A 19,418-nucleotide genomic window follows, 5' to 3' on the forward strand; every position below is an offset into this window, starting at 1 on the left:
CGGGCTCACGGAACTGCAATTCCCAGCAGCGCCAGGAGTGGGAGCGTGGCGGTAGGGCGGGGCAAGCTAGAAGAGACCTTAAAGCTCATTCTAGTCCAAGCCCTAGCTTTACCGAGACGAAAACGTAAGTTCTGACGTGTCGGGGTCTCACTGGGCCTGAATCGTCGACGACTCGGAGAGTCGCAGGCGCGAAGTTTTCTGGCCTGGAAGAGGGGTCGCCCAGAGTGCGAGATGCAAGTGGGGAAGGTCTGTGTCACGCATCAGGGGAGAGAGGCTCTTCTTAGAAACACGGAGAAATCTTGGGGGGCGGGGGTCAAAGGGAGCCGCTCGGCCCCGCCCACAGCTCCTACGGGGACTCCCAGCATGCAATGCGCCGCGCTGGCACCGCTCTGCACCTGCGCGCTACCCGCTGTGGCCTGTGATCCCGAGAGGATTGGGCGCGAGGTGCAGGGTCCTCGTGGAGAGTACCTGACTTGGTTTGGTGGCTGTACCCTTGCTCTTCATCTCTCTCTCCACCCACCCCCAACCCCATTCAATCTGCTAGGGCTTCCGAGCGTCGTCCCTCGTCTCCCTGTTCCGCACAGCCCTGCCGGTCGGCCCGGGAGTTCTTAACAGTTAAATGGCCTTTCAGGGTTGTTTGCATTTTGAGAGAGCGCCAGGGGTGAGGGGAAACTGTGGCACTTACAGTCATCACAATCACTTGGGGACCTTATTACCAGTTTTAATTTGTATTTCCCAGGACCAACCCCAGAACCACTGTTATCAATCTCTATTAAAGATTGAGAACAGCTATTGTAGCTCAGAGGAAGGTGGCAGGCCCATCAGGTGGGATATAGCATCACTTTAACAGTGTATAGCCCTCCCACTCCCAAATAGGAGTTTAGGAGTCTTTCTCGAAAATCATGTGTAAGAGATGGTTTTAAAATAAAATCTGCTAGAGTGGTGACAATCCATATTTGAATTACAAACAATTCTTCCAGGAGTGGTGATGAAACAGATATTTTACTTGGGCTTAAAATTTAGCCCTACAAATGCAAAAAGGAACATGGGATGGTTTATGCAGTTATCATTGGTAAGAGAAAGATCAGAAACCGCTCTCCTGATGGCCCATAAATAAGAAACCTGAGAGCAGGGCATTTACAGTGATTCTGTGGTCACCCTTAGTCTAGGTCAAAGGTGTAACATTTAATAATTAGGTAAGGCATTTCTTTACGGATTCTAAGCTGATGTCTTCAGCTCTCTAGTGGTTCCATTCTGTTTCAGTGTAGCTGCCTCTTGGCCCCAGGGGCCCCTCCAGCCTAACCAAATAAGGAAAGGGATGCACCCTGGAACAGGGTACATCCAGTTGTGGCCTACGAACTCTTCTCCCTCCAAGAACGCCTGCTGCCTATCACTTGACCTTTGTGCCAGAACTATCTTCACTTTCCCCATGAAAGTTGCCTTCAGAATAGACTGGAACTCCCAGGGTCAGGAACTAACTTGGGAGGGACTGGGTTCCAACTTGTGCCCTTGCCCACGTAGAAGGTGGAGTCGAAGATGGAGTTGGTAGTTCAGGGATGATGAAAGCAAGGTCAGGTAGCAGCTTGGTGAGTCCCCTAAACTTTAGAGGAGAGGTCACACACCCTGCTGCTTTCAGGGGCCTCAGAGTAACAAAAATGAGAGAAGTGGACGAGGTGGGGGCCGTGGCAGATCTGAGAGGGCATGCCCTCTCTAAAAGGGGCCATTAATGGGCTCTGATCAATTTTGCTCCTCAGGAAACTGAGTTCACTATCTCCAGATTTTTTTTTTTTAAGAAAAAACAGACAACAGGATTTGTATATGAAACAATGTGACTTTTAATGTTAGCAATGAATTGAAACATTTTTAAATACAGTATAGACCAAACAGAACACTGTGGGCTGCCAGCTTATGACCTCAGCTTTGGAGTCAGTGGGCATATTCCCCAGCTATTTTTTTTTTATAGATTTTTTTTGATGTGTACCATTTTTAAAGTCTTTATTGAATTTATTACAATATTGCTTCTGGGTTTTTTTTAATGTTTTTTGGTTTTTTGGCTGCAAGGCATGTGGGATCTTAGCTTCCTGACCAGGGATCGAACCCACACCCCCTGCATTGGAAGGCAAAGTCTTAACCTCTGGACCGCCAGGAAAGTTCCCCCCTCTGAGTGTGGCCTGAGTTTTCCAGATGCTATTTTTATGAGATCAGCTGAGAGTCTGGAGGACTGGTGGGTGGAATGTTGAAAGAGATGGGCACCAAAGCGCAGAAAACTAGATTTCCTGGTCTTTCTGCCACTGTTGGAAGGAAATAAGCTATCATTTTAGGACAACCCTTCGTTTTACAGATGAGGGAGCTGAAGACTAGAGAAGGTAGGGATTTGTCCCCAGTCATGCGGGGCTAGTTCCTGCACTGGGACCAGACTCCCAGTATGCCAGCTCCCAGCCCACTGCACCACATGAACTACTGCTTCAAAACCAGGCCCTGCTGTCTGCCCAGGACACCAGACCTGACTCCACCAGAAGCATAAAAAGCTTCCCGCAGATTAGAAAGAGATGCCCTTTCTGACCAGAGTCAAAGTTCTCCTGATGCCTGTTTAGCCCAGCTTCCCCATTGGCTCACGGGATCCACCCCTTTAGGGTTCCTCCCCCTGCCCCGCAGTTCTGTGGGAGGGGACATTCCCTGAGAGGCCAAGGGTCACCACATCATCATGGCTGAATCTAGGAAGGTAAGGAGGGCACTTGCAGTCTGGCTGCCCCTTTGGGGGCCCCCTGGACATCAGGAATGCATGACGGCACAGTTTGGAGCTGAGGGACCCCACATGACTCCCAAGGCCTCTAACCCAGAGAGCTCTGAGTCTGGCCTGAGTTTTCCAGACGCAGGCCTGAGGAAGGAGGCCTAGCAGGCTGGGAAGAAACAGTGCTGGCTTGGAAACCCCTGGCTGGGAGCTGTTGCCTCCCCTCCAGTGGGCTCCTGGGGCTGAGAACCCACCAAGCATGGGTTAACATGCATCCTCGTCTTCTCTCCTCAGCCCATCCTCTATTCCTACTTCCGAAGCTCCTGCTCATGGAGAGTTCGAATTGGTAAGGGCTGTACCTCCACCGAGAGCTGGAGTTGGGTGGTATGGGGTGGAGGGAGGCCTGGGTGAAAAGCCTCTGTCAGACAGGGCACCAGCCACAGCATCCCCAGTCTCCTGGAGCCCTCAGCCTTGAATGGCACCTCCACCTCGGAAGTCCAACTAGAGGAAGGGGGGGAGGGGTGTTTTTTCTCTTGGGCCTGCCACCTCTCCCACTCTGCTCTCCAAAGCCCCTTAGCAACCATGCTTCAGGCAGGCTCACAGAATCCAGAGATCCTTGGTAACTGGCAGGGAACAGCTGGCCTTCCTCAGTTCTTATCTTATTTGATCTGGCAAATTAAACAGAGCTGGCCAGTGTGGACCCCAGAGGCTTCAGGGAAGGAGAAACTGGGCCCTCTGGTTTAGTCCTGGTTCGACCCTTCTGTCCCTCAGCTTAAGTCAGCCCTCGGCCAAGGTCATAGTCATAGCAGCTCGTACAGAAAGAGAACAGTGCTGAGTGTTTTTGTGTACATGACTCCACTTAAACCTCAACAACCCTGGGAGGGAGGTATTCTTATCATCACCGTTGTACAGGTGGGAAAACTGGGGCACAGGGAGGTTAAATAACTTGCCCAAGATCATGTAGCTAGTAAGAGGCAGGGCTGGAATCTGAACCAGCTAGCCTAGCTCCAGCTAGTCCATGCTCTTTACTACCTGTGCTGCCTGTCAGATGGGGAAACAGGCACAGAGGCTGACGTTACTTGTCCAGGGCCACACAGCTAGCAAGTGAATGTGATGACATTTAAACCCAGGTAGCCTGCTGCCAGGAGCCTGTTCCTGACTCGGAAGCCATCCTCATGACCCTCCCCCTCCCACAGTCACTTGGTATTTGCTAGAATCAGTAGGCAAGAGCACTGGGGTGCCCGAGGACACATTTCTCCAAGAAGACGCCCTCCCTGGGCCCAGAGCCTCTGCCCTGACGGGGCCAGACCAGCAGCGTGGGCACTGTCTCTGCAGGGCCACCATGCATTGGCCTCCTGCCTGGCCCCAACCACTTCCACTCTCCAGGGTGGAGCTGACCGGCGCTGAGGAGGAGCCCCGCATCTCCTGGGCTGTCTGCAGACTGTGACATGTCTTGCGCTCCTCCCCTCACTCATTTGCCTGATACCGGCCATCGCCATATTTTAAGGCACAAGTGTGCACACTTACACACACAGTCTCCTCCACTAGGGTTGACCGAGTGTTTTGCCCTCACCTTGCTGGGAGGAAAACATCAAAGGAGATGGAGAGGAAATCCAGCCACTGGGAGTCACAGCAGATGTGCTGAGGTCACCAGAGAGCCCTGATGCCTTGGGATCTGTAGTGAACAGCCCTGAGAACAGAGAGAATGGATTAGAAAGGGGTTCTCCTCTAAACAGAACAAGAGTGTCCTCTGCCTGTGTGGGCCCTGCGTAGTCACTGAGCACCTTCCCTTGGCCCTCAGATGACCTTTATGGAGGAATGATTGCATGTTTCCAACAAATAAGCCCTGCTTGCCACTGGGTAAGGCCCTGCCAGGGGCAGAGTTGAAGGGGACATTTCCCTGCTGTCCTCCAGGAGCCGTCAGCGGGCCAGGGCACACACCCTCATAGCAACACCTAGAGGCATGAGAGGTCCGCTGGGGATACAGAGAGTCCAGGGGCAAGAGAGGCAGAGCATCATGGCCCTGGGGTAGGGGAGCGGGTGGTGATCCAGGAAGTTGGGAAGAAGGTGACAGGGCTACCCAGCAGTGTGGAGAAAGAAGCCTCCTTCCCTCTCGTCACCCTGGGAAGTGTGGTCAGAGGCTGTCACTGACTTGTCTGCTGTCTCTCCTAGCTCTGGCCTTGAAAAACATGGACTATGAGATGATAACCATCAACCTCACAAAGGATGGGGGGCAGCAGGTAAGGAGGCTGCCCCCAGGCCACAATGTAGGAGTTAGAGGCCTTGGAGAGGGGCCCGGCAGGGGGTGCAGACTTCTGCAGGCAAGAGATGAGCATGCGCCCTGTGGTCCCCATGGCCAGAGGAGGCTGCTGGCCCTGCCCTGTGGGACAGGGCGGCCAGCTGTGCAGCAAGAGGAGCCATGGGAAGGGCCCAGGTTCCAGGCTCCGCACCACAGCCTGGCCTCTCCATGTCTGGCTCCAGAAGTGTGGGTGGTGAGCGGGTCCTCGCCGCATGCCAGGCCCTCTGGATGTGCCTTGACCACATATAAGGTGCAGGGACAAGCACATAGCTGGGCCACTGGGATGAAACCTGTATCTCAGCAGCCACTGGGGTTCAGGATACTTCACAGATCCCCCAGGTGTCACCCTGGGCCTAGGAGCCAGGGCCTTTCCCAGGGGAGGGAGGTACAGGTGGGCAGTAGGCGAAGGGCTTCCTGCTTGCCAGACTCTGCTTTAGCCAGCTCAGGCCAGGCTGCCAGTCCACCAGGGCCTTGTCTCCACAGTTCTCTGAAGAATTCCAGGCCCTGAATCCCATGAAGCAGGTGCCAGCCCTGAAGATTGATGGAATCACCATTGGCCAGTCAGTGAGTGGCGGCTTTGGGAGGCCTCTCATGAGCGTGGTGCCCTGAGCAAGAGGACCTCGTAGCTCTTCCTTGCCTGTGTCTGCCCAGGGCACCCAGCTCTCAGCAGGGACGAGTGGGGGAGGGAGGAAGGTTGCTTGCTTGCTTTGGGAAGTGAAGGGAGACTCAAGCATATGGGGGACTAAGTTCTGTAGAACAAGGGTCCAAAATGATCTCATCCTCCTGGGGAGCCTCTTGGCTTCACAGGGCTCAAGGGGAGGATGGTAAGAAGGGTAAGAAGGGGGGTGGTGACGATGGTGGTGTTGGAAGTGGGGGAGGAAGAGGAGTTTACAGTCCCCCCATGGTCCCTGCCTCACGGCTCGCCTCCGGACAGCTGGCCATCATTGAGTACCTGGAGGAGACCCGGCCCACGCCGCGACTCCTGCCTCAGGACCCAAAGAAGAGGGCCCACGTGCGCATGATTTCCCACCTCCTGGCCAGCGGCATCCAGCCCCTGCAGGTGCAGCTCCCGTGCGCTTTCTCCCTCACACGCCTCTCACCTTCGCATCCCCACACGCATGCACTCTCCCCTCCGCATGCACGCGCACCCTGGCCAGCCCACCGTGAGGTGCCTTGCGGGGTGGCAGGAGGACAGAGGGGATTCTCAGGGGCTTGGCCCTGGCCCCTGTGGCAGAGGGAGGAGGGAGGCCAGAAAGCATCCACTCCCTGGGACGCCAGCCGCCTTCTGGGAAGCCCCAGGTTTCCAAGGACACGTCAGTAGTTGAGTTGCCAAGGTGGGGAAAGGGCCAGGTGGCAGGGAGAGGCTGAGCAGCGCATGTCCCCGCCTCCCGCCTTTAACCAGAGCAGCCTTCCTTTCACCTGTTCTGTGTCATAGATTGGGATTCTCCTAAGATTTTTTTGGTAAGTTTTCACTGGTAAAACAAAAAAGTATTAAAACAATTCATCTGTTTTAAAAAAAAAATTCATCTGTGCTAATCCCTGACTTTGCAAGTAAGGAAATAGCTCCAGAAAGGTGGAGTGACTGCAGAGTCACCCTAAGTGTGACAGACCCCCGACTGTGTATCTGTGGCCCCCCGCCCCATGTCACTTTTTTTTTTTTAACAGAGGAAGTTGAAGCAGACAGACATCCAAATCTCCTGAAAGGCAATCCTATGTGCCTCCCCCATGCTGCCCTCCCCAACCCTGTGTCACACTCCCTCTCCTCACAAGGGACCATGTCAGGGAGAAGCATTGGATGCAATGGAGAGAGGCCTTGGGTTGTGCCTCCACCCTTACACATCTCTGCCAGAGGGATAGGGGCCACGAGGGCAGCCAGAGAAAGTGGCCTCTGGGATCATCACCTCCCTTCCACCTCAGGGCCCACAGGGTGGGAGCTCACAGGGTCCAGGGTAGGACAGGTGTACAGCCAGGGACACATGAGAACCAAGCTCACCTGAGGGGACTTGGCTGAGTGCGCGGGCTCAGCCTGGCTCCCAAAGCTCATCCCAGATTTTTCTTGGGCTACACAGAACCTGTCTGTCCTGAAGCAAGTGGGACAGGAGAACCAGCTGACCTGGGCCCAGCAGGCCATCAGTTCTGGCTTTAACGGTGAGTCCTTGCCCCTGTGAGCTGCCCCCTGGTGACCTCTTAGAGAAATGGCCCTCACACTGGGGGCCCTGGCATCTGGCAGCCTCCTGGGCTCTTTGGCCTTGGCAGTGGCATGGATGGGGCGGGGGGGCAGGTCCGAGGAGGCAGTGGACTGGGCAGAATCCAACCTGGCCTCAACCCCTGGCACTTCTGGGAACCTCATGCCTGAGGCCTTTTGGAGATGGATGGCCCAATTCTGCTCCATTGCCCACTCCAGGCAGGAAGCCAGGGCCAGCAAAGTGTCAGCACATCGGTGTGAGAACTGCTGCCTTGGCCAGTGGCAGGCCTTGTCCCCTCAGAGGAGGGAATGGTAGCTGAACTTGCAGAGCACAGGGAGGCATCATCTTATCCCCATGTGCCCATCACCTCTCTCCAGATCTGACTGCCGTGTTCCCTCTAGCACACACTCCAGCCTGCCACTCAGCTAGCTGCCATGTCATAGCTATGCACCAAGGCCCAGAAAGGCTGTTCTCCCCTTAGAGTATTCATGTTGCTTCCCTCTAGCTCTGGAGCAGATCCTGCAGAGCACAGCGGGGAAGTACTGTGTGGGAGATGAGGTAAGCTCTCCCCAGGCCCATGGGGGTGGCCTCCTCCCTCAGGCCTACCTCAGGCTGCCACTGTCTTCCACTTAGACTCAGCTACCTCCCTCCAGCCCAGGGCAGGCACAGCTCAGAGAGCTTCCTGAGGAGGCAGCTGTAGCAAGGGTGGGGAGTCAGCAACCCAAGGTCGTCCTCTCTGCGTTAAGCAGAAGTTAGCTGACGGGGAGCTTCTCAGCCCCTTCCTGGTCAGCTGCCTCAAGAGGAAGTGAGTTTCTCATTGCTGGAGGTATTCAAGTTGAAGACCTCATCTCTGAGATGAGGAGGTGGTCCAGCCATCAGATGAGGGATCAGACTAGGTGATGTCTCCATTCCCTTCCAATGCTAGGATTCTAGGATTCAGGTGCCCTTGACTCCTACAGGCTAAGGCCCTGGCTCTATGGTAATTCTGGTTCCAGAGTCCCCCACCCGCACCCAGAGGCTTTCCCTCCCTGCTGGGAGCCCTCACTAAGTGCCTGTGGTGGCAATTTTGAACAAGCACAGTAACATCCACTAAGGCAATCGAGCCTTCTCTGGCTACCCACAGAGTTGGTTGTCAGCGCAACTGCACTGTAGCCTGGGAGAAGCGCTTCAGCTGCAGGGACAGACCCAGCCAGCCCGGGGAGATGAGGAGGGGGTGGGGCAGTGGGGGTGGTGTAGAAGAGCCAGAAGCAGAGGGGAATGCCGGGGCCAGCACCCCAGTGCTGTCACCGGTGGGAGTCTGGGGTGCGCACCCTGATGCAAGCCCGCCCGACCCTCTTTGCAGGTGTCCATGGCTGATCTGTGCTTAGCGCCTCAGGTGGCAAATGCTGACAGGTAAGAGAGAGCCCTGCCACCCTCCCTCTTCCTCCTGGCTCCTCCCCTCAAAATGCCCAGCTCCCTCCTACAGTCAGGCCCTGACTTCATTGACTGAGGTAGCATCTCACGCAGACTCTCCCCCACTGCCCCCAGCAGCCACTGTGGCCGTAAGAGACAGGCAGAAGCCGGTGTAACACCCTTCCCATGCCCACTGCAGCCCAGGTGATACCGCATAGCCCCCGCTCCTAAGAGGAGGCGTGTCACCTGGTGGACGCCCCTGCAAGAGTCCACTCCAAGAGCCTGCTCTCCCCAGACGTGGTGTGTCTGTGCCCGGCAGTGAGCTCTGCCTCTGCTTTGCTCCATCAGCCCTTCAGGAGGGCACGGATGGGAACCTCTCTGTGGAAGGCATCGTGCTGGGCACTGTTAGGGGTATGGAAATGTGTGACACATTCCCTGCGCCTGAGAAGCTTATGACATGGGTGAGGAGATGATCTGTATATAAATGCCCAGCACTGGCCTTACACATAGTAGGTTGTATAGATAGCCATGGCCTGGAATAGGAGCAGTAGGAAACTGAGATGCCAGACGATACTGCACAAGACTGTCCCTCCCCAGAGAGCTACCTGTGAACAAGGACCCCCAACCTGGCAGGGCTGCCTTCCTAGGCCTTCCCTGGCCAGCCCCAGGGACCTCATCCAGCCCTGCCTCTGTGCTTCCCCCATCGCCTGCAGGGCAGTCTCCCTGGGCCCCTGCAGACCTTGGCTTAGGTGGATGTTTCTCTGCCACAGGTTCAAGGTGGATCTCACTCCCTACCCTACCATCAGCCGTATCAACAAGTCACTGCTGGCCTTGGAGGCCTTCCAAGTGTCTCACCCCTGCCGGCAGCCAGATACACCTCCTGAGCTGAGGGCCTAGCTCTCAAACCGCGCCCCACTGGTGCAGGGGCCGGGAGCGGGTGCGGGAGCAGAAGCTGCATGGGCTGAAGAGGCCTGGAAGCCAGCGAGCCTTAACTGGAGAGGCGGAAGACCTGAACTCCTAGCCCTTGAACTTGAACTCTAGGCCCTGGATTTGCCTTCCCACTGAAACTCCTTCTGCCTCAGCCCCTTCATCTGTCACGTGCGGGCAGAATGGGGTGGGAGAATGCCGGGAGGCGGGTAGGCAGGAAGTCTTCATGACTGTGTCGCGGGCAGTCATGAAGATGAAGTGAATGTAGACTAAAACGTATGCCGAGTTTACCAGAGAGCCATGAGGAAGTCTGAGCACCTCTTCCCGTCCCCTCGACTGTACCTGATTCCAAAGAATGCCCACACTGAAATCTGGTAATTAAACTAAATCCCAGGCCTCCGGGTTGTTCACTTAAAGCTGAGCTGGGTTCCAGAAGGTGAACACTCTTCCTAGCTGGAATCCCTCTGTGTCTGGACCAGGAGAGAAAGCCAGCCAGCCACTTGCCCACCCTGTGGTTGGCCTGGCCCCTGGGACCTAAGGGCAAGGAAGAGAAATAAGCCCAAAAGCCTGCCTGAGAAAATCAGACAAGATCCAGAAGAGAACAGGTATAAGAAGCAGGAAAGAAAGCCTCCTGCGACCAGCTGAGTGCCCTGCCCTGCGAGTGGTCCCGTTGCTCACTTCCACGGCAGCGCTGAGGAGACGCTGGCCCTCCCGGCCCAGTCCCTCACGTTCAGGGGCGGCGTTCTCTGGACCAGCCTCAGGGTTAGGTGCTTAGGTTACATCCACGTGTGAGCGGTGCTGGGAGCTGGAGGCAGGCTCCTCCGTGGGCAGTATGAACAGCTACCGACCGAGCTAGCAGGAGGCTTACCTTGGGCTGCCCTGGAGGGAGCAGGTCCCCATGCCTGGCAGTGCTCAGCCAGCACCAGGATCACCTCGGGCAGAGATACTGTAGGGAGATGCGGGTCACTTCTGGGAGTGAAACAAGATGACATTTATGTTCCCTACGTGAGATTTCATTTCCCCTGTGTAGCTGAGGTTTAAACAAGGAATTAAGATAGATGTGTCTGGTCCAAGTGGAAGCCACCTTTCTTGGCCATGAGTCCCTTTTCTTTAGCTCCAATGCCAGAGCACCTAGTTCTCCCCTCTCATCCCGGGCTCCTTAGTGGCCTCTCCTTCTCTCTTGGATGGCCTGGGCTCCAGGCTCTAGAATGACCAAGGTGGGCCACTCTTGTTCCCAAGGTGAGTTTGTCCTGGCAGAGCCCAGAGAGAAGCCCAGGAAGGTAGAGGAGACACAGCAACGGTGAGGGATGCTGTGCCTGCCCTGCCCTGTTGCCATCTGGACCTTTTCCTCAGATTACTCCAGACCTGCCTGGCTGCATAAGGCTCACCTGGGCTCTCGCCAAGAAACCTTGACTTGAGATAAGAGACTAATCTCCTCAGCTCAGGGATCAGTAACCGTCACCTGACTTGGACTTTTGAAATTGAAGGTGATTCAAGCTCCTGTGGATTTTAAAGAGAAAATGAACTCAGGGGAAAGGAGGGTGGCCCCATACTTCAGGCTGTGCTCCTACAACTCCCACGGCAGTGTGCTCCCTGGCCCTGGAGAGACATGGGGCCAGCCAGGAGCAGCGGGCAAGCTGCAGGGCTAGCCTTGGCCAAACGGGGCGCTGCCACCACTCGCCCAGATTAAGGAGGCAGCTGGCTCTGCCTGTCACTAACAGGTGCCTTTGGGAGCCCAAATAATCCAAAACAATTTCCACCAGGTTCCCCTACTCCTCCCTCCTCCCAGTCTCGTTTCCAGGCAACAGAGGAGCACAGAGACTTCTGGGAAGTACAGGCAGTAGATAGAATCCACATCTAGGACAAGGTACAGGCGCAGAGACAACCTGAGACCACTCCCCAGCCCTGAGTGATTCTATGGGGAACTAGGTATAATGAGCAGGCGGACTGGGGTTCTTCCTAGAAGGAAACTATCTGGTGGCTGTCCTGCTCCAGCTGCTAATGCACGTCCCACTTCCCCCACTCAGCATGCAGTGAGCCCTGCCAGGGGACTCCCTGCGCTGGGAGCTGGCGGGTGTGGCTGTGTGACTGGGGATATGGCAGACATGGCCCCTGCTCTTACTGAGCTTATGTCCCTCCACTTATTCCTGGAAATTTAACTGGCCGTCTCTATCTCCACCCCTCAACATCATGGGCCTGTTGCCTATCTGCTTGTCTGTCTGATATTAATTTGGTTAACCTGAGGCTCCATCAGCCATCCTAAAACTGGTGGCCAAAGCTGAGTTGGCCACCTTAACATTTAGATTTTAAGGAAATCTAAATCAAGTAAAGAGGCGATACAGCCTCCATTATCAAGCATTTATAAAAACCATCCTCAGTTAATGCACAAAACTCATTTTAATATTTTTCTCATAGTTCCGGTCCTCTAGTTCAACAGGAGTTTTGTGATACGTGTCCGAGTGTGAGGTGAAAACCAGCCATGGGTAGGGGAGGGGAGGGATCAAACGCTGTGGCTTTTCCTCTGGGCTCAGTGAGATCCCTGGAGTCCATGACATTTCTGAGGCCCTCCTTTATCATCTGGTTTTCTCCAAACCCAGACAAACCTGTCCTTCCTCACAAAAACAGATGTGTCTAAGCCAAAGAAACTCACTCCAGGCTCCTCTGAGCTGCCTCACCTGGGAAGTGCTGGGTTCTTCAAGTGTCCCCACATCCATGACCTGAGCCACCCAGAGACACGGCTGACTAACCTTGGTGGTTCTCAGCTGTAGGAGAACCGTAGCCCTTCTCCTTGTTTCATGATGTCTCAAGGACTTCACAAAGGAGTCCTTCTCCTTTGTGAAGGAGATTTTTGTATTTTAAAGCTAGAACCATGGGAATTCCCTGGCGGTCCAGCAGTTAGGACGCCATGCTTCCACTGCAGGGGGCCCGGGTTTGATGCCTGGTTGGGAAACTAAGAAAAAAAAAAAAAAAAAAAAAAGCTAGAACCTAAGCCATAGAGCTCTCCACACAGTGTGTAGCAACACAAGCTGGTCTCCAGGCCAGGGCTGGGAGCCAGCCTTGCTGACTTCTTCACCTGGAGCCAAGAAGAAGACTAACGCAGGACCAACTCAGCTCCCAAGGGCCTGCCGGAACTCTCTGGAGTCTCCTGTGGCCTTTGGGGGCTGGGGCTGTAGAGGTGAGGGGACCTGGGGGGATGGATTCAGAAGGGCTGCCAAGAGAAGGCAGGCCCAGGGGAGCCACCGGCTCAGGACCCCCTGAGGGATGGGAAGGACTGGGGGGGCGGGGGGGCAGTGGGATGAGTAGAGTTGAGGCCTCACTGAATGACCACAGCTCATGAGAAAGAAGAGCCTCTGTGGATTTCTGGGCCTGCAGTTTTATGTCAGAGAGGCTATCACATGTTCCAGGCCCGGGGCCTCCGTGGGGTCCAGGTCATCAACATGCGTAGCTGCCCTGCTGCTTGGGAACGTGGAGACCTGAGATTTGGCCGACTGCAGCCCCTCCCTTTAGGGAACCATCCTCCCAGGACCTGGGGCTGGATACACGGGAGAGAAGAGAAGCGTCTTCTCTATTCCCAGAGGAACTTAGCTGTGCTCTGAGGAGTAAGAGAATGCAGCGTTACTAAGCCTTCTTCCCTGCGTGAGAGCAGAGCTCCCTCAAGCTCCTCTAGGGCTACACTCCTGACCTCTCTTGCCCCAGTACCAAGCAAGATGACTAGCCCTGCTCCATGAATGCATGTGAAACTGAGAGATATCCTTCCCGTACAACCGTGGCTGGCTACCCCCTCCCTCCCTGAATGTCTCTCTCCTCTTTCAGGGCCCTGGAAGATCATGAAGGAGCAAATATTTCCCCAAGTGCATAGACTTTTCTCTAGAGGTCAGACAATGGCTCCAAGGCTTAGCAATAATTAAGCTTCTATAAAGGGTTTTTAAAAACTACCCCCCCACACAATTCCCTCAAGTCTGCAAATAAATTCTTATTTTGGGGGGTCAGATGTATCTCTCAAACCAAAAACCATCACCTATTCAGAGGATGTTTTCCAGGAGGGGTTTCTCCCCAAAGGCTGACTGAATGGTGAAAGTCAGGTCCTTCTTCATTTCCACATCAGTTGTTAGATCTGTGAAGAACGATCCGCAGACACCTGATCTTGGGACGCCAGGGACCGCAGGGAGATTTGATCTGCCATCTTCCCGCAGTGGGCATGGCCACAGCGGATGAAGAACAGACGTTGGAGTGGCCTGATGCTGGTAATTAGATGTGGAGGATCTTCCAACTCTATGGAAGTAGTAAGTCCTGGCAAATAGTTTAGAAGGATGAAAGCAGGAAGGGGGTGCTGCCAGGAAATATTTGAGAACAAAGCAAAATACATACGATTTTATTCCAAAGCAATTTTATATAACCATTAAGGAAAGTAGTAAACTTACTGGACAAGCAGGTGGTGGACAGTACCTGGACACATATTCATAAGATAAGTACTCTACTGGCTCCTCCTAACTTTTAAAGATAACCTATTTAGCTCTTGATTCCAAGGTCGTAAGCAGATGTCATCCCATTTGGGCGAATACCTGAACTAAGATGGCTGCTGAGTGTAGCCAGAACCTCACGGGCTAAGGAACATCAGGCTGGATGTCAAGGCTGCAATGTGTGGCCTGCACAAATTTATATGATCCTGAACTATGTCAGGGTCAATGATATGGCAGATATGAGTGCCTTTAAAAGTTAGAAATAATCTCCAATATGTTCTGTGTCAGCAGTGACACACTACATTTGGCTCACCCAAACACAATGCATTAAAGGTCCCCAGCTATGTGTAGTCTGCCTGGGCTTTTTATTATTGCGTGTGGTGTAGTTTGGTGGCAAGAGTATACTCATTTAACTCACAATTAGTTCAGATCTCTTCCTCCTTTATACATCAGCCTCTAAAATATGTGGCAAAGGAAAGCAGGGAAAGATCTAACAGGCTTATCTTAGACCACAGATATCACCGAAGAAAATATTTAAATGGCACCCCTCTCTGCTCAGATGTGTGTCCTTCCTGTTCTGTAATAGGCACCAACGATGTGCAGAGGCAACATTTTGAGAGATGTCAAAGATATCTTATGGTGTCATTTCTGTAAATGAAAGTAGGCTGGATTAATATCACCTAGACTATGTTAAATGATTACCGTGGTGTCCAAACTACTAATTCCAAATTTGAATAGAGTAAGTCAGTAAACTGGAAAATGAACATCACTGGGGACCAAATACTAACAAAACTCAGTAATATTCTATTAAGTAATCATTACTCTAAACCCAATTTTTCTGCCCTTGGGCCAAACCCAGATCCCAGTTCATACTCAGCCATAAATTTAAATGCAGATGAAAGATCTATCATTAATCTCATTCTCCGTTTTTCTTAATTTTTCTAATAATAGATTATAAAATAATTGGTATAGATTTAAAGAATACTTTTCTTAAGATGCAGACGAGAGATGAATAAAAAAATTTTAACTCTAAGTCACGTTCATTAAGATATAACTCAAGGGCTTCCCTGGTGGCGCAGTGGTTGAGAGTCCGCCTGCCGATGCAGAGGACACGGGTTCGTGCCCTGGTCCGGGAAGATCCCACATGCCGCGGAGCGGCTGCATCCGTGAGCCATGGCCGCTGAGCCTGCGCGTCCGGAGCCTGTTGCTCCGCAAGGGGAGAGGCCACAACAGTGAGAGTCCCGCGTACCACAAAAAAAAAAAAAAAAAAAAAAGATATAACTCAAATGTTTCAGGTGCATAGTGAAAAAGTTTATTTATGACAGATTTCAAAATTCGGAAGAGAAGACAAAGAATGCACAAAAGCATCACGAAACTGTTACATAATATAAAACGCAAGAACTGAGCTATTTCAGGAACCATAGCTCAGTATCATCTATGTATCTCAGCAACACATTCAGTGCCACAGGGTGGTAAAAATATGGTGTTTTAAAGGAAAAACCACTCAGCAGGACATAACAAATAACAATTTCGGTAAGAGCTATTAGAAATCATAGGAGATGCTGACAGCATTCCTCATGATAGGGTACATGTAAAACAAGTTGACCTCAATAAACGATTGCTTGGGATACTTTGATTTTAAAGAAAAGACTGTGACACTGTTTCCCTTCCAGACCCCTTTTTGTAACGTCAGCATCAGTGCACGATACAGAACGATAAGGAAAGAATGCCATTGTGGTTGCCAGTTGCTTAAATATTTACCAAGAAAGCATGATCATCTTTCAATCAACTGATAGATCTCAGTGCATGGCACCAAAGCAGGACTTTCAGAAACATAAGCTAAATGGCATATAGTAGTTTAGAAAAATCCTTACCCAAAGTCTGGCTTCCTTATAATCCTATAATCCATCACTTTAATTACAAAGCAGCTTTCTTCTGGGGATTTCAAAACACTTCCCATTATTAAGGGAAATGGGTACACCAGATTCATGGGTTACTGGATTGCTTTCTCCAGACTCTACTTGCTCTTGAACATGGCTAAATGGAAATAATTCAACTTGATTAAATAAAAACAAATCCATTTATGGGACAATAATCTCAGAAAGGGCTGCTAGTGTTTTTAATACAGAATTTCTTAGTAAAATGTACTGCTTAGGACATGAGAGAAGGAATTAGGATAATGTTTTCCAGATGATTCTTGCCTGAACCTGAAAACCAACAATAACAGTCACTTACAGGTAACATTACAGATGAGGCATTTCAAACCTGAGTGAGAGACAGAGTTCAGGAAGAGAGCTCCTTTACATGATGGTGAGTTAAGGGCTCTTTTGTAATCCCATATACTATAATATTTCAAACCAAAACTTAACAATTGTTCATGACCCTGTATCAGAACATTTAGAAGATACACTTTGTCCCCTGGAAATCATTTCACATATATTATTTTATCCCTAGATAAGTCAAAACTATCTGCTTAAAGTGACAGAAAACTGTGAATTTAATTTTGAAAAAGCCTGTATGTATCTCTAGGCTTCTGGGGCACCTCTTCCTTATCTCTTAAGAGTGAAGAACAGCCACGAAATGAACTCTGGTCCACATGCCTGGGGGACTAAAAGAAATCAGATCATGAGTTCAAACCAGTGACTGGGACTACAAATAATTTCAAGGCCAGAGTCTTGTGCCTTTGGACTTAGTTTTTGAGGGACTGACTGTAAATGAACCCCACTATCAAGGCTTTAGGCAATTAATTGGGTTTTCCCAGGTTGGTGATAAGACTTTTAAATAGGAGGAGTTTTGTTTGGCCTTCTTGGTTCCAGCAGGGACATGCAACACCCCAGAGGGAGCAGTGATTTCTGAAATCTGGCCACGCAATACTTAGCAAAGTTTCTCTCACCCTTTGGGTCCCAAATCCTACCCTAACCTCACTACCTAAATAACTGGGTAGATGTCAAAGGAATGTCCACAGGTGCTGGACTGGTTGGACAGAGCAAAGGGGCAACACTGACCATAACCAGGTACCAAGAGAGCCAAAGCAGCTCTTGCCGGGGTGTCTCCACCCATTCCCAGAAAAGAGACCACCAGGAACCAACTCCCAGAAGGTTCTCCTTTGCAGAAAGCCAGAGTCACTGCCCACAGAAGACTGGTTCCTTCAGTGGGCTCTGAAGCCAGACTCTGAGAACCTGCAGAGCTCATGCTCACTCTGAGATTCCACTCACAGCCGGTGACAGAATCTACTTCCCGTAGATGGAGGCCTTGCTCTGTTTCTTAGCCAACTCAATTAATTTGTCGTCCTCATCAGCATAGCATTATCACATCCTCTGCACTCACCTGGTAAAGTTAGTAAGAGTTCCAACCACACAGTCATACACGAGTTACCCAGCTACCCCAATGTGGGACTGTAAGTCATGATCCCTCCTCAGCCCTACTTCCAACCTAGGTTGATCGCCTTTATCTACTCAACTCACGTTATTATTTAATTCTGATTAACCGGTAAACTGAGGCCTTGGATACCATGCTGCCAGTGCTAAACAATACTATAAATAAGAGAAGTGGAGGGGGGCCTCGTCCCTCTCTTTACCTCTCAGCTGTGTGGAAATGAAGGCCTAGGGACAGGATCCCATGTGCATGAAAATTGGGACTTTGGCCATAGGAATATTCATCATCTACTGGGTTGCTGGAAAGTACCCAACTTCTGACTGGTTTTAGACACCTATTCCCTATTTACTCCCCAGAGAATCATGCATCATGGCTCCATGAGCACAATCAAATACGATGAATACAATGACTTGCTCTCTAAAGAGCATAAATCCCTTAACAAGCTACCCCTCACAACAACAAAAAATGAAACCACCTTCCTTCAGACAGAAACTCACTTTCCCTTTTCAACCACTGAGATTCTACATGGATGGTGCTCTTTCCTTTTCTAGAAAATTCAGGTTTCTAAAAGGTATACACTTTTGGCCAGGTGGAAAGAGACTAGTTAAAGTGGTTGATTTGGACCTTTTAGACCTGGGAGAAATTCTAAATGGAAGCTCTAAAAGGAAAAACAAACTGTGTCTGTTTGGTTGGTCCCATTGCCTGCTGTGTGTATGACTGTCCCACACAGATTAAAGAAGATGGCGATTCCTACACCTCACAGGGAAGTCAGCCTACAGAGGGCAGAGCTTGTTCACAAACACACTCTTGTGGCTTGAGGCTCTTCTGGGATGTTGGTCAAAATTAACCTGTTTCATCCCTTTTTAGCCATAGTCAAAACCAACTGAGGCTCCAGTGACACAGCTGGAACTCCTCCTAGCCACTTTCTAAACTCACCATCTGTTTTCATGGCACTGGACTCACAAGTCTCAGAGAATATAGAGATGAAATCAATCTTCAGGTCAGGATTACACTTAGCAGAGGAGACCTACTGAAAAATATTTCTAAAGTCGATCCTGTTGGAAAAGACAGGTAGGTTTGGGATTTCTCCAACAAGCACAGTGAGAACCAGTGAGGCTTCTGGCCTAAAGAACAATTCCAACGGATGAAATGCAAACTAAAGAACTACACAAAATCAGGATATGAGCAGAATTCTGGGATACATTTGATAGCTTTCCTCTCTTCCTCTCATTGTTTTCATTCCTTACTATCAATATAAAAAGTCAGTTCACAAACTGCATGAACTGTTTCACTCTTGCCCTTTCCTCTAAAACAATAGCCTTTTGTGTAAATGTTAGGGTCACTCGGCTCTGTACCTTAGAACCTTATACTTTGGGGGTAAAAGGCAACCTTTTGCAGAAAAGCAGTCTTAAAATAAATACAAAAATACAGACTTTAGCGTTTGGGCTTCACCTAATTCTTTCAAAGAGGGACTGGATAGGGCTCATCAAAAACATGCAAACACATATTTTCTCTAAATGATGTTTTACAACAATATCTAAACCCAGTGATCAAGATAAGACAGTGAGCTTTCAGGTTTAACTCTTCCATATACATATTATAAGGGACAATATATACTTTTTAAAAGTCTAAGGTTTTCTTTCCTAAATAACAGATTAAAATATTTTTAAAGTGCATGAATCAATTAAGAAAAAAATAACTAAGAATGGCCTAATTTCAAGTTGCTACCTACTTCCCTTTTAAAGCTACATATTATCTGAGGATTGAGTTTTAATTTCAGAGTCCTGAGGATGTGTTGGAAAGCAACAGAGATTAGAATAAAGTCCTTCCAGAGCAGTTTCACAATTACCTTCACTCTGACATGCCAGGTAGAGAAGAAAACATTAGAAATTATAGCCTGAGGGAGAGAGGAAATACAGCATGAGTTTTGAAAGATGGAGACCAAGAAACATTTTTATGAGGACCACCTCCCCAGGTAACTGGCATTGAATGAAATAATTTTGCTAATAAACCAGGAGCTCTCTGACATAGGACAGCTGATGTCTGTG

General features: G+C 50.7%; 1 protein-coding gene across 5 annotated transcripts; it reads left to right on the forward strand.

Annotated features, from left to right (window-relative positions):
* The first annotated feature begins 7 nt into the window (after window positions 1-7).
* On the forward strand, window positions 8-9,951 carry GSTZ1 (glutathione S-transferase zeta 1). Of its 5 annotated transcripts, none has more exons than XM_029238404.1 (9): window positions 8-124; window positions 3,026-3,077; window positions 4,904-4,971; window positions 5,514-5,594; window positions 5,965-6,090; window positions 7,100-7,178; window positions 7,722-7,774; window positions 8,559-8,608; window positions 9,379-9,951. In XM_029238404.1, the coding sequence occupies exons 3-9, from the start codon at window positions 4,921-4,923 to the stop codon at window positions 9,503-9,505; spliced, it is 567 nt and encodes a 188-aa protein (XP_029094237.1). In that variant the 5' UTR covers window positions 8-124; window positions 3,026-3,077; window positions 4,904-4,920; the 3' UTR covers window positions 9,506-9,951. The 5 variants fall into 5 exon arrangements, with proteins under 5 accessions (XP_029094237.1, XP_029094239.1, XP_029094236.1 ...); XM_029238403.1 differs by lacking the exon at window positions 8-124 and adding an exon at window positions 150-246; XM_029238402.1 differs by lacking the exon at window positions 8-124 and adding an exon at window positions 1,840-2,722.
* Window positions 9,952-19,418: the final 9,467 nt, after the last annotated feature.

The sequence above is a fragment of the Monodon monoceros genome, unplaced genomic scaffold (assembly GCF_005190385.1).
Source record: "Monodon monoceros isolate NGI ecotype Baffin Bay Population unplaced genomic scaffold, NGI_Narwhal_1 Super_Scaffold_21, whole genome shotgun sequence".
In the NCBI taxonomy this organism is placed as follows: Eukaryota; Metazoa; Chordata; class Mammalia; order Artiodactyla; family Monodontidae; genus Monodon; species Monodon monoceros.

Bases quoted from the DNA above. Each gene is read 5' to 3' on its own strand.
- GSTZ1 (XM_029238402.1), top strand. The intron at 5,595-5,964 runs GTGAGTGGCGGC...GCCTCCGGACAG, and splicing joins GAATCACCATTGGCCAGTCA to CTGGCCATCATTGAGTACCT. The intron at 7,775-8,558 runs GTAAGCTCTCCC...CCCTCTTTGCAG, and splicing joins AGTACTGTGTGGGAGATGAG to GTGTCCATGGCTGATCTGTG.